The following is a 19,134-nucleotide window of genomic DNA, read 5'->3' on the forward strand; positions in this document are numbered from 1 at the left end:
AAAACAAAACAAAACATAAAATAATTGTTTAAATAATCGGGATTTCAATTATTGCCAAAAATCTTTTTTTTTTTTTTTTTTTCCCATAATTGAGGATATTTAATGCTGCAATCATTGTGCTGCTCCTGGTGTGCTCGGTTGGCCACAAGGAGGCAGAATAATATAGTTATGCAGACATTAATTATACTATTACTGTACATGACCCAGACAAGCTCTACCTAATCCTGCCAAATATTTTAGGTCCTCACAAATTTTCAAATAATTTTGGGCCACTCATACTGCTACAAAAACCAAAAAGTCGATCTGCTTTTATTTGTTTACATGACGAATTGCCATTGTTGCAAATATTCTGCGTTAAATATCGACTCCAAATGCCACTTTGATGTTGCTTCTCTAAAACGTTGCTTCTCTAACACAATTTTAACATGCACTCTTGCACCATTTGCATGTTAGTCCAGCTGTAAACAACAAATAATAATCTCATAACCATGTTTGCATTTGTATAATTAGCAAACACTGGAAGACAGCTCTAGTTAAGATAGCGGGTCTTGAATAAAAGCTACTTCAGTGCAAGTTGGAGGTTCAGTTGGAGGTTGTTTTTGTTTCCTAAAACGAATCCTGAGATAAAACAACTCGATAAGCCATACTGTATCTCCACAACATTACATTTTTGTTTGTCATCTTCGGCGCATATGTAAAAATATAATTTAAAAAAAATGTAAACATATTTAAATAAATGCCCACCTCTAACATGATACTTTTTTTTTTTTTTTTTTAATCGGCTCTGCAACACTTTTAAACGGTGCAAAGCATCTCGCTTGAGGTCAAGAGTTGAGAAACGAGAAGGCGGACGACTGCTGGCTACTATCAGACACAACCGAAGCTGGGCTGTCAGGTTGCTTCTCTTTTCCCGAGTTCCGTAGTGAGCCCGGGTCCACGTAGGCCGTGCTGGTCTCGCACAGGGTCCTCGTCCTGTTTACCAGCTTCATACCACTGAACAGGGACGGTCTTTCCACACAAGGCTCAGTCCTAACAGGAGCCATGAGCGCCCGTTGCTCAGTTAGTGGAGGTTTCTCACAGCTGTCCACGGGCGCGGGCTCTCCGGAATCCGAATACGTCGATGTAATAAGTTGACTAGATGTGTGGTTGACTTGCTGAGTGCTGCCGGCCGCTTCCCGTTTGGCAGGATGGTGAACTCCACCCGTCAGGGCCTTGAACTGTCTCAGGATCTGGTCGAAGCAGATAGGAAGAGAACGTAGTGTTATCTCCTGCCGTCGTTATCGCTTTTGAACATTTCACAGCTTTTGTACCTTCGTGGCTTTGTTGGCCACGGGTCCCGGGGGGCCCTCACTGAGCTGACGGAGCCTACGTTGCGTCGCTCCGAAAATTTGCTCAAGAGACAGAAGGTCGGCAGTCATGAGGCAGGCGACGGCGCACAATGCCCTCTGTGGTTTCAAAGAAAAAGCACATTATGATTGCTAATAGCTAGCATTAGTTTGCTAATAGCTATTGACAGGGTACAATAATTCAACTAAAGATAAAGTTGTTGTTGACATACTCCTAACACATTCATTGCCATAGACGGATTTAGACGTCAAAGATTTATTTAGTTATTTTCCTGAACTGGCAGTGAATGAGTTAAGATAGTGGTCCATTGAAGTACTACTAATCTGACTTACAAGTTCAATTGTACTCATTTATTTAGTGAACAATTTAGCAAAAACAAAAGAAGCTCCAAGCTGTCAAATGCCTCTCCCAGTTGAAGTTCACCATCAAATAAACATGAAAGAAAGACAATTACTTGTTTAATCAAAACAACACTACAGATTTGCCTTTTTAAAATTCAGTTTAGTCTAATGCTAACAAACGGCTAACCTTAATAGCACCCGTGTGAACAAATTGAAAGCACATAACTGGCGTCGGGCTGAAACCTTGTACTTCCAAAATAGTCACTTTTCAGGAGACTCAAAAAAAAAAAAAATGCCACGTTTGTTCAACTATTAACATTGCGTCCTCAGAAAAATTGATCAATAATGAGTAAGAATAAATAAATAACTAAATAACACCCGCAAGTGTGAAATGATCAATAGTATAGATAAAAAGAAAAAAATGAAATTTACCAAATTGTAACTTATTATAGGATATAATTATAGGATATATTCTTAATCCTCTGCGAGGAACGACTATTACAATTGCAGCTTATTGAGGAGTAACTTTTGACCATCTGAAAGGAAATGTAGTAAAACGCTTTAACTAGTAAAATATTACATATTGCTATTTATTTTCTTTATTATAATAATAATTATTGTTTGCAAAACTATAAATGATTGACGTTTTGTTTATTTCAAAGGTGAAAGATAATTTAAAATATGAGAATTTGAGTTATGAGCATGGTCACAGAACAAATTACACATCTCAAAGCATCATTTTGTGACAAATATTAATTATTAATGCTAATTTTGGTCTTTGCCGTGGGTTTTGGTCTGTCACTGTACCGAAAATGGACACATTACCATGTTAACAGTGTTGGAGGGATCTTGCAGCCGACTCGAGAGCAACTCCACAACAACCTCACAGTTAAGAGTGGAGCATCTGACAGGATTAAAAACAAAGACACAAATGTCAACAGATACAAAATACTGGACTCACATGCAGCGCCACAAATAACAACGTAGCGAAACCCCTCAAAGCACAGACTGTTCTTGAATGAGCCGACTTAGTGAATCCTTTCATGTTCACTCACGTGATGTCTCACGCATGACGACGCTCTCAAGTGCGGCTTTTAGAAGCACATTTTTTTCTGATCTTAAATACTTGTAAGATGAGCACAATACAATGAAGCTTCTGTACTGACTCTTTGATAAAGTGCTGGCTCTCCTCATTGGACAGAAACACTCTGGAGCCTTCCATCAGCTTGCTGATGAGCGCCATCTCCTGGCCGCAGTCCCCCAACTGCAACGCTTCCACCCTGACGGAGAAGCGTATGATTGATTTCCAATCATGTCGGCAAAAGTTGAGAGACGGTCAAGTTCATTATCAGGTAATCCGTACTCACCGCTCCGATAGGTCCCCGCTGCTTTCTCTGCTGGCTCCTGATTGGCTGCCAGTGCACGCCGACTTGCTCCCCGCGGAGGCCCTGCTATTGGTGGAAATATCCTGAGATGAGTTGTGAGACGAGTTGTTGCCACTGTCAGTCTCTTCCCAGCCGCCTCCGACCTGCCCTGGACAACGCTGAGTCACTCCTGGAGTGAACCCACATGAGTAGTAAGACCTTCTATGTTTACAAATACATTTTAATCAATTAAATAAATAGATTGAGTCATTTTGGACCTTTTAGTCTGGGAGCAGGCAGACTGTAGGCACATGCTGGTACGGCCACTTCTATCGGCGCAGATGGCGCCACGACAGCCCGGTAGTGGTTGTCGTGGAGACGGATGCCCTGGTGTTCCGTCGGGGGGATGACGGCGCTGGCGACTACTTCCGCAGCTTTCTGGATCTTATCCAGAAGTGAGTCGTTGCCTGATTTAAAAACGCGGGAGGTAGGAAAAATGAAGGTTAAAATCTGCGCAGGAGAAAGTGCGACTTGGACGGAGAGCGACTCACCTGCCCCCTGCTTCACTGGATTGTACCCGAAGCCCTGCATTCCTGCCCTGTGGGAGGCTGCTGATCCCATACCTGGACAGAGAGACTGAAGTCAAAGGAGCACAGCAGATGCATTTGAAATGGGGGGAAAAAAAATCAGTTTGAAACAGGACAAGACAACTAACAATACATGTAATTTGTAAATAATAAAACAAAATAAACACTTTTGTCATTACTCACCCATTGTTGAGGTTCCCATGTTAAATGGCAGCACACCACTTTTTACGTAAAACGTATCAGTGAAAAGCAGCCGGGCAACTTCCTGCAAACAAGAAAAGATATTTTTTCACTTTTGTAGTTTTTTTTTTTACATTTTGAGTATTGAAATAGAATTCTAGCCTGACCTGTGCCGTGTTTCTCACTTTCTGATACAAAGCTGTGCCGTGGATGGGATCAGGAGGCCCACTGTATACTAAAAAAATAATAATAATTATAATAATATTGAATATTCAGGCTACAACAGCCATAGAGTAGAGTTATCACATGTCCAACCTGATGCTTGCTGAATGAAAGTGGAATTCCTCCTGAGTTCAGTGAGGAAATGTTTGGAGCCATGACTGCACAGATGAACAAAGATCTTCAGCACCTGAAACACAAGAGGATGAGGATCAATATATAATATATAAATTATATTTATATATTTAGATTTTATATAATATACGCATTACAATAAATATAATATTACAGATGGCTACAAGTAAATAGACATTACTGCAATAGATGAAGAATCATAAACAAAGTGACTCACCTTGAGCTTGACATGACAGGACTCGACTTGAAGCCTCTCTAGCAGGTACTCTAACAAACACTGATCACTTGCCAAAGACTCGTGGGAGATTTCTGCAAAGGGATGGCCGTTAAGGGCTTCCGATAACGTGTATTCTTCTTGAATTTAAAGTCCCTGCGACGAACGTGGAATGCATAACGGGAAGCCAAAGGATACTTCCAATTTCTTGGAAAATGTAGCCAGGACAGGGACTCTCATCATCAGCTGTCGCCTTCATCAGAGTCGGGACCTTCAGTAGTGGAAGTGTGAAGAGATTTTGTTAGTATACACATAAATACACTCGTGTCTTGAGTTAATTCCTTAAATAGCAGCTACGATGAAACTCTGACAACATGTAATGATAAATAAAAATGACAACAATCCATACTGTCGGTTGTAGCTAGCAGGCTATTGCTAACCACTTAGGGGGATGACGGCGACACGTAGACAAAATGGAAACAGTGTCATAGTCCATTTAGCTCATGTCTGATTTAATAACTAATCGTCAAAACAACTGTCACTTACTTTCTGAAGGAAAGCTAACCGTTCCATGAATGTAGCCATGATTTAGCAATCCTCTCTGCGGGTTACTCATCTTTCAGACAACCACGGTTGAGGCGGAGCTGGTTCTGACAGCTAGCCAATCATAGAACAGAATGTAAACATCTACGGGGAAAATCCATTGGCTGTTTAGGAAACTAACAACCAATCACTGCATTCAAAATTGGCAACGACTTTTGGTGGACGAACCAACGAGCAAATCAGAATACAAAAATAATCTAAACCGTCTGGTATTTTTGTTGTTATTTCTTTATAAAAACGTCTTGATACATTAAAGAACTTCTCAGCAAACATTCGTAAGGAAGCTGCGTGACTACAGAAAAAAAGTAATTCGGAAACGCCTAAAAAGGTGAACCAACCAATCCCTCAACGCATCGCTTGATTGACAACAGAATACTCGAATTACAATGCAGAATATTGCGCCGCTGTTTGTTTACGCAGAGAACGTAATGGCGGCGTCCATGTAGTTACGAAGTGTTACCCTCTCGTGTATTTTCCTGTTTCTGAACACTTAAAAAATGTTTGACACATAAAAAAAAAATAACCTGAGAAATTAGCAAACCTTCCGGAACCCTTGGGTTCTTAATATTAAAAGGCTGCGATAAGGTAATTGTAGTTTAGGTCATAACGGCACGATGTCTGGGTCAAATGTTTGGCATCGTAGCCGAGAGAAACTCAGACGTTTTACAGAATCCTTTGCACAATGTGCAGAAGAGGTAAGCGCCACTTATTCACATTTCATTTCCGAGCTAGCTTTCTTTGAAAACCAGCTGATTGCGAGGTGATTATATTGTTTTAAAATCTTTACACAAGCCACTGAAAACCTATGAAGTAACGAAATATCTGTACTTAGTTACTTCCCACCGCTGTTCTAAAATTATTTACAAGAAACCTATGGTTTTGCTTGGTCTCTCGTCCTATGTTTGTAATTCAGGCAGCAGCTTATGGCAAATGTGTGGCAGCTACCACAACAAGCAAGCAGGAGTTGAAGAAAGACCATTGTGCTCAAGAATTTGCAGCCCTTAAGACGTGCTTTGCAAACGCTGTAAGTAACTTACTAGTGGGAAATTGATCTACAGGTCTCTTTTATTGATAGCTATCTCCTTTGTTACAGGCCAAGAAAAATCTCAAATGAAAAATCCCAATTTGGGTTTGAGGATGTCAACTGTGACAATGAAGTCATGAACAGCCGGGTTTGCATGGAGACTTTTTAAGTCATTAAGATTGAAATCATTCCGAATGAAGACCTGGAATGTTGCAAAATCACGTTTGACTGGGAATGTACTGAATGGGTGTCATAAATAATGCATTTAAAAAAAGGACCGTCCAGCATGTGGTATTTATGAAAAACTCAAACATTTCTATAGCAATGTTAATAAATTGCACAATTCTGAAGTTTTGAGTTTAAAACTCATCCTGTGTGGAGTTTGTGTAAATAGTTGTGTACGCCAGAGGACTTGCACCATTGTGATGGAGCCTTTATTATCATCTGAACACACATAAAAACTGTAAATAGAAAAATAGTCAGAAAATACCTCTGTACAAAAGCGACGCATGTGCTGACAAAACGGTTTGCACTACATTTCTGATACAATACTGCTGCTTGTTCAATAAATCACTGTGATTCTACAGCAAAAATACCTGACATGGCCACTGCTGCACATGGATTACAAGGCACAGAAATCAAAGTGGGAAATTGAATGAGCATCTTCAGTCATGAGTGAAGAATCAAAAGTCTTAACAGGCAGCTCCAGCGTTGTGTTGAACTTGAGTCTCAAAAAGTATACGCAATATCAGATCAAGATTTACAGTATTTACACCTCAACGTCAGAGTGGGGAAACATGCAGAAAACAAGAATGGGCAAGTCAACGGTAAATGTGACCGAAAAAAATAAAGTGACTCATGATATTCATTAGATATTATCCACCCTCAATAGATGTATTTGCATAGATTAACTGTATGTACATTTAAACAATTTAATCCTCAAATTCTGTCCCACAAGACAATAACTTAATATGTACAAACTCATTGCTCCTTAATAAGGACTTTGAAATATTTTAAACTTTCACTAAAGCCACTACTTGGAGAAACAAGTCCAGAATATTCTTAAGGGAAATTTAAGGATTAACCTAAAATGCATTTGAACCTTTACAGGTGAACTTCATTTGACCTCTAAACTGCTTCTCTCTAATAAGGAGCAAAATTTACGTGTTTTTACCGCGAACATTTACAGGGATGTCCACTTCGGTGCCTTTTAGTGACTCCTCCAGTCTCTGTTTCAAGCTGCTGATGACATTTATGACATCTTGGTAACGTGATGTGAAAAATGAAAAGCTTGATGAAGAAGACTGTTTAAAAAAACCACAAAAAAAAACAATCCTAATAAAAAATAAGGTTCATCGTGAAATGTTACCTGAAAGCTGAGTAGTATACAGTGGTGCCAAGAGATACGAGAAAATCTGAGATAAGTAATTCAACTAACTTTACAACAATTGTGAACAATCCTTCAAAATGGCTTCAAGCAAAGTTTTTTGTCAATTAAAATTGAGAATATGACACTGGTATTCCAAATAACTACACTAGCTGAATGCTAAAGCGCAAAGCAATATGCCATCGAGGGGCTAACGAATAGCATTTGCGTCGTCGTAGCCCTTTAAGCAACAGCTATTTCAACACAATCAGTGCATCATCACATCAACACATGTAGACAATATCACAAAAAACAAACAAAAAAACAAAACAAAAACAAAGACTCATAGTACCACAATTTACTGAGTTACAGTAGTTGTGAAAGTCTTCTTCGTTTTTGTCTTAATGACTCTTTACTGTCCCCGGTGGCTAAGTCGCCTACACAAGAACAAGAATTATTTTCACATCTCAAGGCACCACTGTATTTCTGTGTAACAATTATGAAGGCAACGACGTCATGGTCTCCTTGTATAAATTTGAAGTCTGTCCAGGTGGAAGTGTTAATGAGAATGCGTGATGTGACGCGTGTCATTTCATCTCCTTGCCCTCTGAGGTCTGCTTAATCTGCCGCGAGTGCACCATTGCCCCCGCCAGCAGCTTCTCCTCAAGGGCGACGTGCAGGTCGGGCCCCCCCAGCTCCAGCAGGGGCTCCAGCCCGTGCACGGCTCTGGGCGCCTCCGGCGCACCGGCGTCTTCGCCGCGGCCCAGGGCCCGGCGCCTCCGCTTTAGATCCAGCCCCCCCTCGTCCCGCGCGTTCTCGCGGGAGCCCCGAGGGCCGGCGCGGGCTTCGACCGGCCCGTCTTCGCCGTCCTCTCTCGGGTCGGCTTCGGCGGCGGCTTTCTCTTTGAGGTCTCGTCCGCCCTTCTTCAAAGCTTCGCCGTCTTCTTTCGGAAGCCCCTGCGCGGCGGCGTTCGGGGCTTGTTTGGCTCGCTCCTGCGCCTCCTTTTCGTTTTGCTCAAGCGAAGCTTTGTCTGCTTTTTCAATCTCCTGCTGCCGTCTCTCTCCGGCGGCTTTCTCCTCCTGCGCTAATTTCTCCTTTAGCGCCTTCTCTTTCTCCAGCTTCTCCCTCCTTTCCCTCTCCAGCCGTTCCTTTTCCACCCGAGCCTGCACTTCTCTCTCGATCTTCTCCCTCTCAAGCCGCTCCTGCTCTCTGGCCAGCTTTTCTTTGGCCTCCCTCTCCAGCTGTTCTTTTTCTAATCTTTCTCTCGCCACTTTTTCCTTCTTCTCCCTCTCAAGCTGTTCCAGCTTGACTTGGGCCTCGTTGTCCAACTTCTGTTTTTCATCATCTAGCTTGTGTTCCTCAACTCCAACTTGGGTAATGTGTTCATTTTGAGCTAATGGCTGTTGGACCTCGGGTTTTCTCCTCATTAGAGGCACTCCTCTCGCCCCCAGCTCACTCTCCTGATGGGACTCGACTGCGTTGTTCTCTTTGTAAGGCGCCGGAAGAGCAACTTTGTCGACCTCGGGTCCTTTATTGTCCACAGCCTGAGCTGGATTCGGCACCACAGCGCGAGGCTCGGCCACGGCAGCTTGCGGAGCGCCGGCGGCTCCTGGTTCATCAGGCTGTTGCAAATCTGAGGCTGAGTCTCGGGGCTTCGCCGCCCCTCCATCTGCTTCCTCCGCGTGCTCCTGGAGGTCTGCAGGAGCAGCACATATCAATGGATGAACACTTAGGTGCAGTTTTAGAAATCTAAATACGCATTACAATAAAGCACAGTTATTTGTGGGTGACAGGAACTGGGCCCTGAATAATTGTACCCCCCCTCCCAGGAGTATTTATAACAGCCTATATTGATCCATTTAATCCCAATTTTTTTGCAGAAATATAAAAATCTAAATCAGGTGTCATTTATGGACCTTTAAATAATCAATTAAAAAAAATGTACACATTGAGGAAGTCAACTTCTCAATGTGTAACCAGGAAGTAAACAGCTCTGGTCAAGTGATAATTTATTCCAAACATGTGCAAATGCATACATTTCATTCAAGAAATGTATTCTGACAATATATACTGAAAATATTTTTGAAAGATTACCCAGTAACATTTTTTTGAGCCCTGTAAGTTAAATTATTCTTGTCCATCACACTTACCAGCGGGTTGAATTGGGTTAATCGTCATAGAAATAGTTTTGTAACCTGAGGTTGTCTGAAGATCTCTTAAAAAAAAAAAAAAGTAGAAAGTAGAAATATATATATATATATATTTTTACATATTTATTTTTATTTTTTTTAGATAAAATATTCTGCAAATGAATTAATGACTAAATAAAAATTTAATATTAAAAAAGTCAGTCCAAATGTTTAAGTTGTAGAAAAAGGTAGATGAAAAAGTTACGTGAAAATGTTTCAAAGAGGAAAAGCAGAAAATTACTATAAAATGTCCACAAAATTGCCAAAAATCTCAGAAAATTCTGAGCAAAAAAGGCAGAAAAAAATGTCAAACAATAGCCATAAAATGTTCAAAAAAGGAAGCAAAGGCAGAAAATTACCACGTCCCTAAAATTGCCAACAATGCTAGATAGTAAGAAAAGTCTAAAATGTATGAAAAATGAAGTATGAAAAATTAGAAACAAAAAAAATGAAGACTAAAGAAGAAAATGGTGCATATTTTTCTGTTATGGTACAACACTAATACACTGTTTCGTTCATCACAATGTTCAAAATGCTTTGCGGCGTCAGACTGATTTTTGGTTATTTATTTGACCTAAAATGGCTCTTTAGACAGGAAAGGTTGCTGAACCATGCTTTAAACTCTAACGGTTCAGTATTTTATTCATATATTTTTTTTCCTGTCGAACCTATCCTTAGCTATTCCCGTTTTTATGCTCTTTCTGAAATACCCTAACATGACACAAGATGGCACTAAAACATTAGCTAATAGGTAAGTAGTAATTGGTGTAAAGAGCGACTATAAATATTTCACAATTCCCTAGTGAGGATTCATTCACTCTAGGGGTGTCACGATTCGCCAACTCCACGATTCGATTTAAATTTCGATTTTGGGGTCACGATTCGATTTTTTTTTTCGATTTTTTTTTTTTTTCCGCTCCCCCACTTTATAACACAGAGGCATATGCTTCTGTAGGCTAAGGCTAGTCTATGATCATTGGTTCTATTCATTGTACAGTAAATCTTATTTCAAAAGATCGGCTACATATAGGTGATGCAATTTCCATATTATTTTTGTGTAAATTTATGTAATATATGATAATTGACATTAGGCAGGAATGATCAAATTCAAAGAATTTATTTACAATATAAAGTTAACCGTCTTGTTCTTACCGAAGTGTAAAATAAAAAATAAAAAAACAAAAACAAAAAGTCACAGTGGGTGCCTGCCATCTATTGACTGTTTTTGGTTACAACAGTGTGCTGTGCGTTCCTCTTAAAATAATGTGCAACAACAACAAAAAATATATTGTATCCAAAGTCATGGAACAAATACAGCCTGAACAAACTATATCCCAACATTTACAGTTGCTGGGCATACTGTAGCGTGGTTCAAGTACACTAATTAAATGTTTGAATCCAGCGTTTTCCAAGGCTGCAGGTCTGCTGCTATAAATAGACCTATGGATCTGGCGTTTCGCGCGAGCTGAAGTGTGTGGAAGTTTCACTGTAAATGAGGATGAAATAGTTGGTTGGACCGTTGTTTTCCCACTTCTAGTTGAATTTGATAAATCTAAATCTTTGTGATGCCTGCGTAAATGTCCCGTCATGTTTGTCGTGTTTCCCGTTGTTACGGCTGGCGGCTCGGGCCCGCCGCCGGCTCCGCTCCCCTAGTATGTATGTGTGTGTGTGTTTGTGTCGGCTGGTGCCCGTATAATGGTACTTCAGTTTGAATGCGCCAGCGCGACACTCTGATTGGAGGACTGTGCCAGCGCGACACTCCGATTGGACGACTGTGCCAGCGCGACACTCCGATTGGACGACTGTGCCAGCGCGACGCTATTGTGTATCCGTGTATTATACCCCTATTGGTTATTGTTGTTTCTCCTCCGTTCTGTCAGTTCTGTCAAATGCGGTTATTATTTGTTCACCTTCCACTTTCACTCCCTTGTCAAACCCCTGCCTGAAATTTCAATTAAAACTACTCAGATGTTAAAGTCGACCCGTGTTTATCTACTCTATATTTTCTGTTATTGTGTTACTTCCCTTCCCCTTGACGAGCCGGGCGTAACACCGTGGCCGAGTACAGTACGCGCACATAGCATATCTTGCAACTGTGGTCTTTTTATCGACAACGTGAACGTTGTCGACATAACTCACCGGGAACGCAAAATGTTTCCAAACTGGTGACGAGAGAAGCGGGAGCGGCTTGAAGCACCATTGCTGTGTCTGTCCGCGCTTGCCATCATGACTGCAGGAGAAGTCAGCTAACAAGTGCCGTTAGCTAGTAGCTGAATGGCTGCGTCTCATTTGCTTTCCTGGGAGGTGGCGGCGGTGGCGGCGGGCGCGGGGGGGGGGGGGGGGGGGGGGGGGGGGGGGCATCGAATCGTGTGTCCTCTCTTCTATTTCGATGCTCGAAATCGTGACGTAATTTCGATCGATTTCGATAAAAAATCGAAATCGTGACACCCTTAATTCACTCGTTTTTTTTTTCATGACAATCAAAACGTGCAAAATAGTACACATACCGCCTGGCTGCTTCTGGTGGATTTCCTTGTGCTGCTCTTCTATGACTGCCAGAAGCTTCTCCTGCTGGTCGAGAAGTCTCTTCTGCTGCTCCTGCTGCTCCTTGATGACCTGCAGCAGTACCGCGTGGTCCAGCTGGCCTTCTACGGGGATGGGGACAACACAATATTCATTCAAGTGATAAAGGAGATTGTAGAAGCCCTTAGTTAGCATGACCGAGGGTTTCAATGGGAGAAGGGGAATGTGAAAGGAGTGTACACTTGCTGGACACTTTCCAAATGGAGAAAAAAAATGATGCATTAAGAAAACTGTTAAATTAATACCTACTTTGACAACAAAGTCAGCATTCTATTACTTTGTTAAGTAAGTGTCCGGTGAGTGTACACGGACTTCTTTAATAGATGAATGCATTATCTAACACAAGTCAACGCTATCTAAACACTACAAGAACTAGCTAACGAGAACTATGTTAGAGGAGAGGGGATTGGTGAGTTGAGTAAATCACACAAGATGCTATATTGCTACAATGAAATATCTCCGTGAACACACAGGGATAAATAAATGCGGTGCTTTCAAATTTTAGTAACAGACCATGAGAAGGTGGAGCGAGAGGGTTGTCGTACCTGCAACCAGCTTTTTTATCACTGTGATCCGGCAGAGAAAGGAGCAAAGAGGTCAAAAGATTTAGGAGGAGAGAGAGGGGGCAGAAGTCAACAACAGAATGAGAATGTGCCGAAATAAAAAGAAATACAGTGTTCCCTTGTTTATTGCAGGTGGTACGTTCCAAAAACTACCCGTGAAAATGGAAATTTGTGTTTTTAAAAAATAATTCTCCTTAATTATATATATATTTTTTCGTTTACTATATTCTTTTCCTTTTGGTATGATTTTTACTTATTATAAATGCCTTTTCATTATCATAATGTATGTTCTTTTTTCATTTACATTCATTTTTTTAATTAAAAGTATGTTTTATTTACTTATTATTCAACACTATATATTTTTTTTTCATTTATTATGCTTTTTCGTTTTGGTATGATTTTTAGTTTATTATGAATGCTTTTTCATTCATCATTTATGTTTTTTTTCATTTAGAGTCATTTTTTCAATCTTTTTATTTTTTTTATTTTTTAAATTGACTCATTATACAGCACAGTATATATTTTCTATCTCCGGAAAGCAATGTAGGGTTCGAGAGATTCGGGCCACGCAAAGACCCCCCCCCCCAAAAAAAAAAATAAACAAACCAAAATAAAATAAAATTCTGTAAAAAAATCCACAAAACAGCAAGGCCGCGAAAGATGAACCTGCGATAAACGAGGGAACGCTGTAAAATAAAATGCCAAGCGTATATCCTGCTATGTTTGGAATGTCGGAGAAAGCGGCTCTGCTTCAGTTCCCCCACGTTTATCTTTAAAGAGTGCAGTAAGCGGGAAGGGATCACAGCGATGATAAAAGAAGCAAAGTGAGATCAAAAGTGGCACGTGGTATACTGCAGATCATGTCTCACATTTTCGGTTTGATAAAAAAATGTCCTTCATTACGCTTATGATACACATGTATTCTCAACTAGAATCTTTCTTTACATGGTTGAAGACCTGTATTTATTCATTGTAAAGAAACGACCGGTAAATGCACACTTCCCACTCACCATCCATTTTCTCATCTCCAGCATCTTTGCTGTCTCCAGCTTGAGCATCTTCAGCAGCAGGTGGCACTAAAATCACATCAAATATCAACGTCAGTGAGATACAACATGCTATTTTTTTTTTAAATTTTCTAGACCAGTGTATTATAACATTGATACACATATTTTACATAAAAAATATATCACACTACCTTACAAAATATAAAGTCTCCTTAAAAAAAAAAAAAGGTCCTCTTTCAGAACCCAATTAACTCATTTGCTCCCAATAACGTGTAAATACGTTTTTTTTTTATGTTTTAAGTGTCCCAAAGACGTATTTATAAGTTGTTTTTTTTGTTTTTTGTTTTTTTAGCCTCTCAACTCCAAAGAACGGTGGCAGAAATGGTAGTTATTACACAAACGGCCAGCAGGTGGCAGCAGAGCAAAGGAGATCAACCAGGGCCATCTACAATTAATGTTTAATCTTTGGTAGTTTCCATGCTTTTATAGCAATTGAACACAATTTTCTGTGGACCTTGTAAAATCAGTCAAAATTCAGTAAAACGGCCGGGAGCTAACTGGATTGCTTCTGTGAAAATGGCGGCGACTGAATGAGTTAAGCATCCCATCATATTACATAATCACTAAAGACGCTAGTAGAAGATTTAGTGCAAGCTTTTGCGGGCCATATAAAAAGACATAACAGGCCAGAACTGAGCCGCACACCTCGAGTTTAACACATGAAATATAGTAGTTGTGAAATATCAACCACTCACGTTTCTCTCCAGCCTCGGCAACTTTGTCCACTTTGACTGCAGCTTCATCGACGTGTTCAGCGAGTGGGTCTTTCACGCCGTCTCGCTTCTCCACTTCTTTCAAGGGTACGTCTTGTTTCTTCTCCGCCGCATTCTCAAGCACCTCATTGGACCGCACCTCACCTCCGCCCATGTCCGCCTCCTCTTTCTTCACAACCACTACAGCGGGCTTCAGTACGTTTTCCGCGCTCTCCTCTATTTTAACGGCATCCTGACCTCCGCCTGGCTCGACCTCCCTTTTGTGATCTTCCTCCATCACTTTCTTTTCCTCCTCCAATTCTGCATTGTTCTTTCTGGTGTCAATCTGGACCTCGTCGCGCGGGATGGGCGGTTCGTGGCGGTGGGCTTCTCCCTCCGGCAAGGCTACGCCTGTGTGGAAAGACAAGTCGGGTTTCACGAGGTACAATTTCGAAGCAGGGTCATGTTCTAGCCCGAGTTCGGTTTCCTTACCAGCATCAGGGCGGTCCAACTGCACCTCTTCCTCCTTCTTGATCTCAGGCAGTCCCACTGGTCCTTTAATCTGGAGGGGTTCCACTGGTTGCCTCTTGTTAGCTTGCTGCTCATCCACTAATGGCAGGTCAGGCTTGTCGATGCCTACTGGCTTCACATTTGGAAGATTCTCTATGGATAAAAAAATAAAATGTCATTTCCATGGGGCATTATGTTTTTAATTACTTCTCTGATTACTTAACTATGAAACAGTACATTTACATGCCATCTGTTGCACCATTTCCTCTTGTCAGATGTTACCAAGGACCAGAAAATTTCTGGAAACTTGCGAATTTTTGGACCATTAGGAATTACACAATGGGGATTTATATTTACTTGGAAAAAAAATCTAGTAAAATTTTTTCATATCAGAAACTTTAGCTAAACCCCTTGTAATATTTACTTAGAATTTATGAGTGCATCAATCTTTACTAGGCTTTTTGTCACTCCCCATTTTTACAGTGTAGGTAATAATTTAGAAAATACACATTTTGATTTGTGATCATGTAAATGATTATAAAATATATATTTTAAGTCTTTTTACATGATTTATTTGATTACTTATTGTAAACCACATAGTAATAATTTAGTTATTTGTTTTAACAACACATGTTTAAAATAAACAGTTGTATGGCCTCAATAATTCTAGAAACTGGTAATATATTTTTTAACCACATTTATTCTGTGAGATTATTTTTTAACTACAGTACATTTAAGTTGCCTTTTACATGCATAATTTTTATTTATTTACAGTTAGTTGTACTCAGAAGTTTACAGAACCTGGCAGAAATTGTGAAATATCGGACAGTTATTTTTTTCACAACTGAATTTGGAGCATCTATTTATTTTCTTTATTGTTATGTTTAGTTTAATGAGTGTGCCCTTCTGATATAATTTACAGTTTAATTTGCATTCTATTACACATAAAATAAATGTATTGATTAACCTGGTACACTTATGCATTTCAGATATGCTTTAGTTTAATTTGAATTCTATTAAACATACAATAAATGTATTTGAGTAAAATCGTACACAAATTCTGTCAGGGTGATATGTTAACAAATACAACTGCGTGTTAATTAATTCCTGTAAATTAGCACACATTCACATTCATTACCAAGGAAGGGTTCCAACTTTGAATAATTTTGCTACCTTGCCCTTTGGCAAAGAGAAATAAATCTTTCAATGCAATGTTGATTCATTATGCTTTTTAGAAGTTAAGTAAATCTGAACAGCTCTTATTGATGCAAAAACCTCCACTAGGTGGCAGCCCCTGCTGACAAGAACAATACACGGATAAAATGTATTACTATATCACCCCATGGCAATAAGATGAAATGGAGGTGACAAACAGGAAACAGGTGGAGGATGCAGGAGCGAAGCGGGGGCAACAGATCGCAGTATATCTACTGGTAAAACTATAGCATGAGGCGAGGAAGTGCAACTCAACCCGTCAACGTTCAGCTTTCTTTCCTACCTCCAGTTGCTCTCGCTGCCAAACTAATATTAACCTCCTCTCCTTTATATAGATGCAGCTTAAAGGCCTTTTTGAGGTGCCCAAGGAGATATTGGAAGAAGATGGGTAAAGACGGACTTTGGTGGGGGAAGGGTGTCAAGAGGAAATGAGGAAGAGGGGTGGAAAGAAAATTGCCTCAGTCTGAAGGGCATCACTCTTGCTCCATCAATGTCAGGCGCTCAGAGATGCTCAGAGATACTATCAAAGTCTTATCTCCTTGCCCCGCCTGTCTCCCTATCAGTCATTCTGTTGGGCATGGGATGAAAAATAATGTCGCTTTATTTCACCTTTTTTCTTTTTTTTTTTCCTGGACCCTCACACTATGAGGATCACAATTTCCTTACATTTCTTGTGCAGGACATGGTTGCCCTTGTTGAAGTCAACGTTAGCCTTATTAGCTAACGTGTTAGAGCCACCAAGTCATTGTGTTTTACCGTGCAGCTCAATGATGTCTGGTAGTTGCATGTTGCTCTTGTCGGGTGCTGGAGGAGGAGGAGCTTGGACTTTGGTGCTGGGGCCCTGGGCTGAGATGGACAAAGTGGTGATGGTGCTGATGAGAAGGATGCCCAGGCCCACGCAAAGCACGAGCTGTTGGCCGGTGAGAAACAGGACAGGAGACATACTTGTTAGTTGTTGATTATGATACATTTTGATCCAAAAAGTCGGACTTATGGCACCTGAGCTATGATGCTATTCTTCTGGATTTTCCTGTAGATAAGAGCGGGGCATATGAAGCAGATGAGGCTACCCATGGTGGCTCCCGTCAGACCCAAAATGGTTTCCACTATAGAGACACAAGAGCAGACAAGTTCACGTTGTAGCCCCACAGTGTTTTTTTTTTTTTTTTTAAATAAGCAACACGGGTTATTATAGTTTTGGAATTTTCATTTTAATTGTGTTTTGTTTTTTAAATTGAGTTCGGTTTAGTTTTCAGGGTAGTTCTGTTAGTTTTTATTAATTTTAGTAAAAAAAAAAAAAAAAAGCTTAGTTTTTAGCTCGGATTTATTTTCCTTTAAAAAAAAAAAAGTTTATTACTTGTGTGCAATATTTAATAAACACCATAGTAAAATTTAAAAAAGTAACGCATTTCTTACCTTGCATTTCGGGTGAGCTAAATGAAAAAGCAGGCGAGCCAACTGATTATCGATCTAAGATAACCGATTGTTGCCTAGGAGTGATGTCATCTGACAAGTGGTTTTCTATTGGCTGCTGCTAGATGACGTCACTTTTGTGTGACACACTTTCTTCCGGTTAATATCGAAATAAATATACTTAAACCCACATTTAAAATAATCCCCAAAGGGTTAGGGTGATGCATTAAATTAATAATGTTACCAAATAACAAAACAAAGTCATTATAGTTATAGTTAGTTTTGTGAACATAAAATGTAGTTTCAGTTATCGTTTTTTTGTTTGTTTGTTTGTTTTTTGTTTTGTTTTGTTTTTAAGTGTTTTCGTTTTTCTTTTATTTCGTTAAGGATTATTATTATTATTATTTTTTTTAAGTTTAGTTTTTTCGTTAACTAAAATAACACTGGGCCGCACAGACCTAGTACATATACAACCAAAAATTATAATATTTGTTCCAAGAAATCAAATTAATAATTCTCCAGAATCTCCACTGATGTTCAATTTTTTTGTCGAATCAGATACAGCCTCTATGTGTTGCCATGTCAATATAACGTACCCAGAGCCTTCAGAATCATTGGTGAATGCTAGTGCATCTTGAACTATATTAGCAAAGATTAATCAATCAGATTTCATATTTGCCTTAGTAAGGTTCGACAACCATAACATCTGCAGCGATCTGGATATAACAGTAGTATTAAGAGGTTTATTTTGTGTTAAATCTTCACTGATGCGCAGGTACCATAAGCACCACTGATTAAAAATTGAAAAGCTGACATGATTAGCGCTGGGTACACTTTTGAGAGATGAGCTGCCGCCACTCTAAGTGCTTGTAAACACAAAGTCACCTGATTTTGTCACAATACACAATGGCAAAGGGGATTTGTCTCTTGCTCCCCAAATGCATGCTCCTTATCTGTCGCTCCATTCAACTGCCATTCATAATCAGCTGCCGCCCAGCCCCTCGCTCTGGGCTCGCATCCCTGGCATCCTGCTCCTGGCGGCGGGCTGCCCTCGGCCCACCCCCTGTATCTGTCGACTGAGTTGGCTGGGTGTCAGACCCCGAGAACTATCGCTTATCCAGAGGACGGACACCATATTGTCTCCCTCAGATTTAGTGTCTGTTCTCCCCAGGGTCCTTACCTCCCTTCCCCTCAGCCTATTAGTCTGATTAGATACACAAAGAGCCAAGCACAGTGTTTTTGTTTGCGGCCAACCTATCAAAGCTTTAACGCGCAGTCCCCCATAAAAAGGACGAATGCAAGAAAACTCATTATAACAGTTGCAACTCTTCCACCATTTTTGGAGCTGTGAGTGGGACCAATGCAGAGTGAACCTGATGCAACGTCAGCAACATTACAGCGGTGTGTGTACGTGGACGTGTTGTGTGCGAACGTCTGCGGGAATACCGCCAATAACCCTCTGTCTACCCATCTGAAAGGAAATAAAAGTTAGAGCCCTGATTTAAGGACTGTGTTCCGGTGT

At 40.3% G+C, this 19,134-nt stretch overlaps 3 protein-coding genes across 8 annotated transcripts in view; 1 reads left to right on the forward strand and 2 right to left on the reverse strand.

Annotated features, from left to right (window-relative positions):
- Positions 1-276: 276 nt before the first annotated feature.
- Positions 277-5,073, reverse strand: tepsin (TEPSIN adaptor related protein complex 4 accessory protein). Its single transcript, XM_077503787.1, has 13 exons — positions 4,934-5,073; positions 4,586-4,658; positions 4,391-4,482; positions 4,135-4,228; positions 3,987-4,054; positions 3,823-3,904; positions 3,604-3,675; positions 3,331-3,519; positions 3,056-3,242; positions 2,855-2,968; positions 2,514-2,592; positions 1,311-1,445; positions 277-1,229 (listed from the first exon to the last, which is right to left on the reverse strand). Exons 1-13 carry the CDS (start codon positions 4,970-4,972, stop codon positions 825-827), a joined length of 1,629 nt encoding a protein of 542 aa, XP_077359913.1. The 5' UTR covers positions 4,973-5,073; the 3' UTR covers positions 277-824.
- Positions 5,074-5,372: 299 nt separating this feature from the next.
- ndufaf8 (NADH:ubiquinone oxidoreductase complex assembly factor 8) lies at positions 5,373-6,364 on the forward strand. Its single transcript, XM_077503788.1, has 3 exons — positions 5,373-5,685; positions 5,904-6,014; positions 6,084-6,364. The coding sequence occupies exons 1-3, from the start codon at positions 5,605-5,607 to the stop codon at positions 6,102-6,104; spliced, it is 213 nt and encodes a 70-aa protein (XP_077359914.1). The 5' UTR covers positions 5,373-5,604; the 3' UTR covers positions 6,105-6,364.
- Positions 6,365-6,430: 66 nt separating this feature from the next.
- Positions 6,431-19,134, reverse strand: part of slc38a10 (solute carrier family 38 member 10) — a 32,316-nt gene continuing 19,612 nt past the window's right edge. For 5 of the 6 annotated variants that reach the window (XM_077503782.1, XM_077503784.1, XM_077503781.1 and 2 more), the window contains 8 exons: positions 17,199-17,305; positions 16,956-17,109; positions 14,967-15,137; positions 14,478-14,885; positions 13,726-13,791; positions 12,698-12,718; positions 12,077-12,217; positions 6,431-9,076 (listed from right to left, as the gene is read on the reverse strand). In XM_077503782.1, coding sequence (XP_077359908.1) covers positions 7,968-9,076; positions 12,077-12,217; positions 12,698-12,718; positions 13,726-13,791; positions 14,478-14,885; positions 14,967-15,137; positions 16,956-17,109; positions 17,199-17,305 — 2,177 coding nt within the window. In that variant the 3' untranslated portion in view covers positions 6,431-7,967. The remainder of the gene's footprint in view (positions 9,077-12,076; positions 12,218-12,697; positions 12,719-13,725; positions 13,792-14,477; positions 14,886-14,966; positions 15,138-16,955; positions 17,110-17,198; positions 17,306-19,134) is intronic. The other variant, XM_077503783.1, reaches the window with a different exon arrangement.

Source organism: Festucalex cinctus, chromosome 17 (assembly GCF_051991245.1).
Source record: "Festucalex cinctus isolate MCC-2025b chromosome 17, RoL_Fcin_1.0, whole genome shotgun sequence".
Classification (NCBI taxonomy): Eukaryota; Metazoa; Chordata; class Actinopteri; order Syngnathiformes; family Syngnathidae; genus Festucalex; species Festucalex cinctus.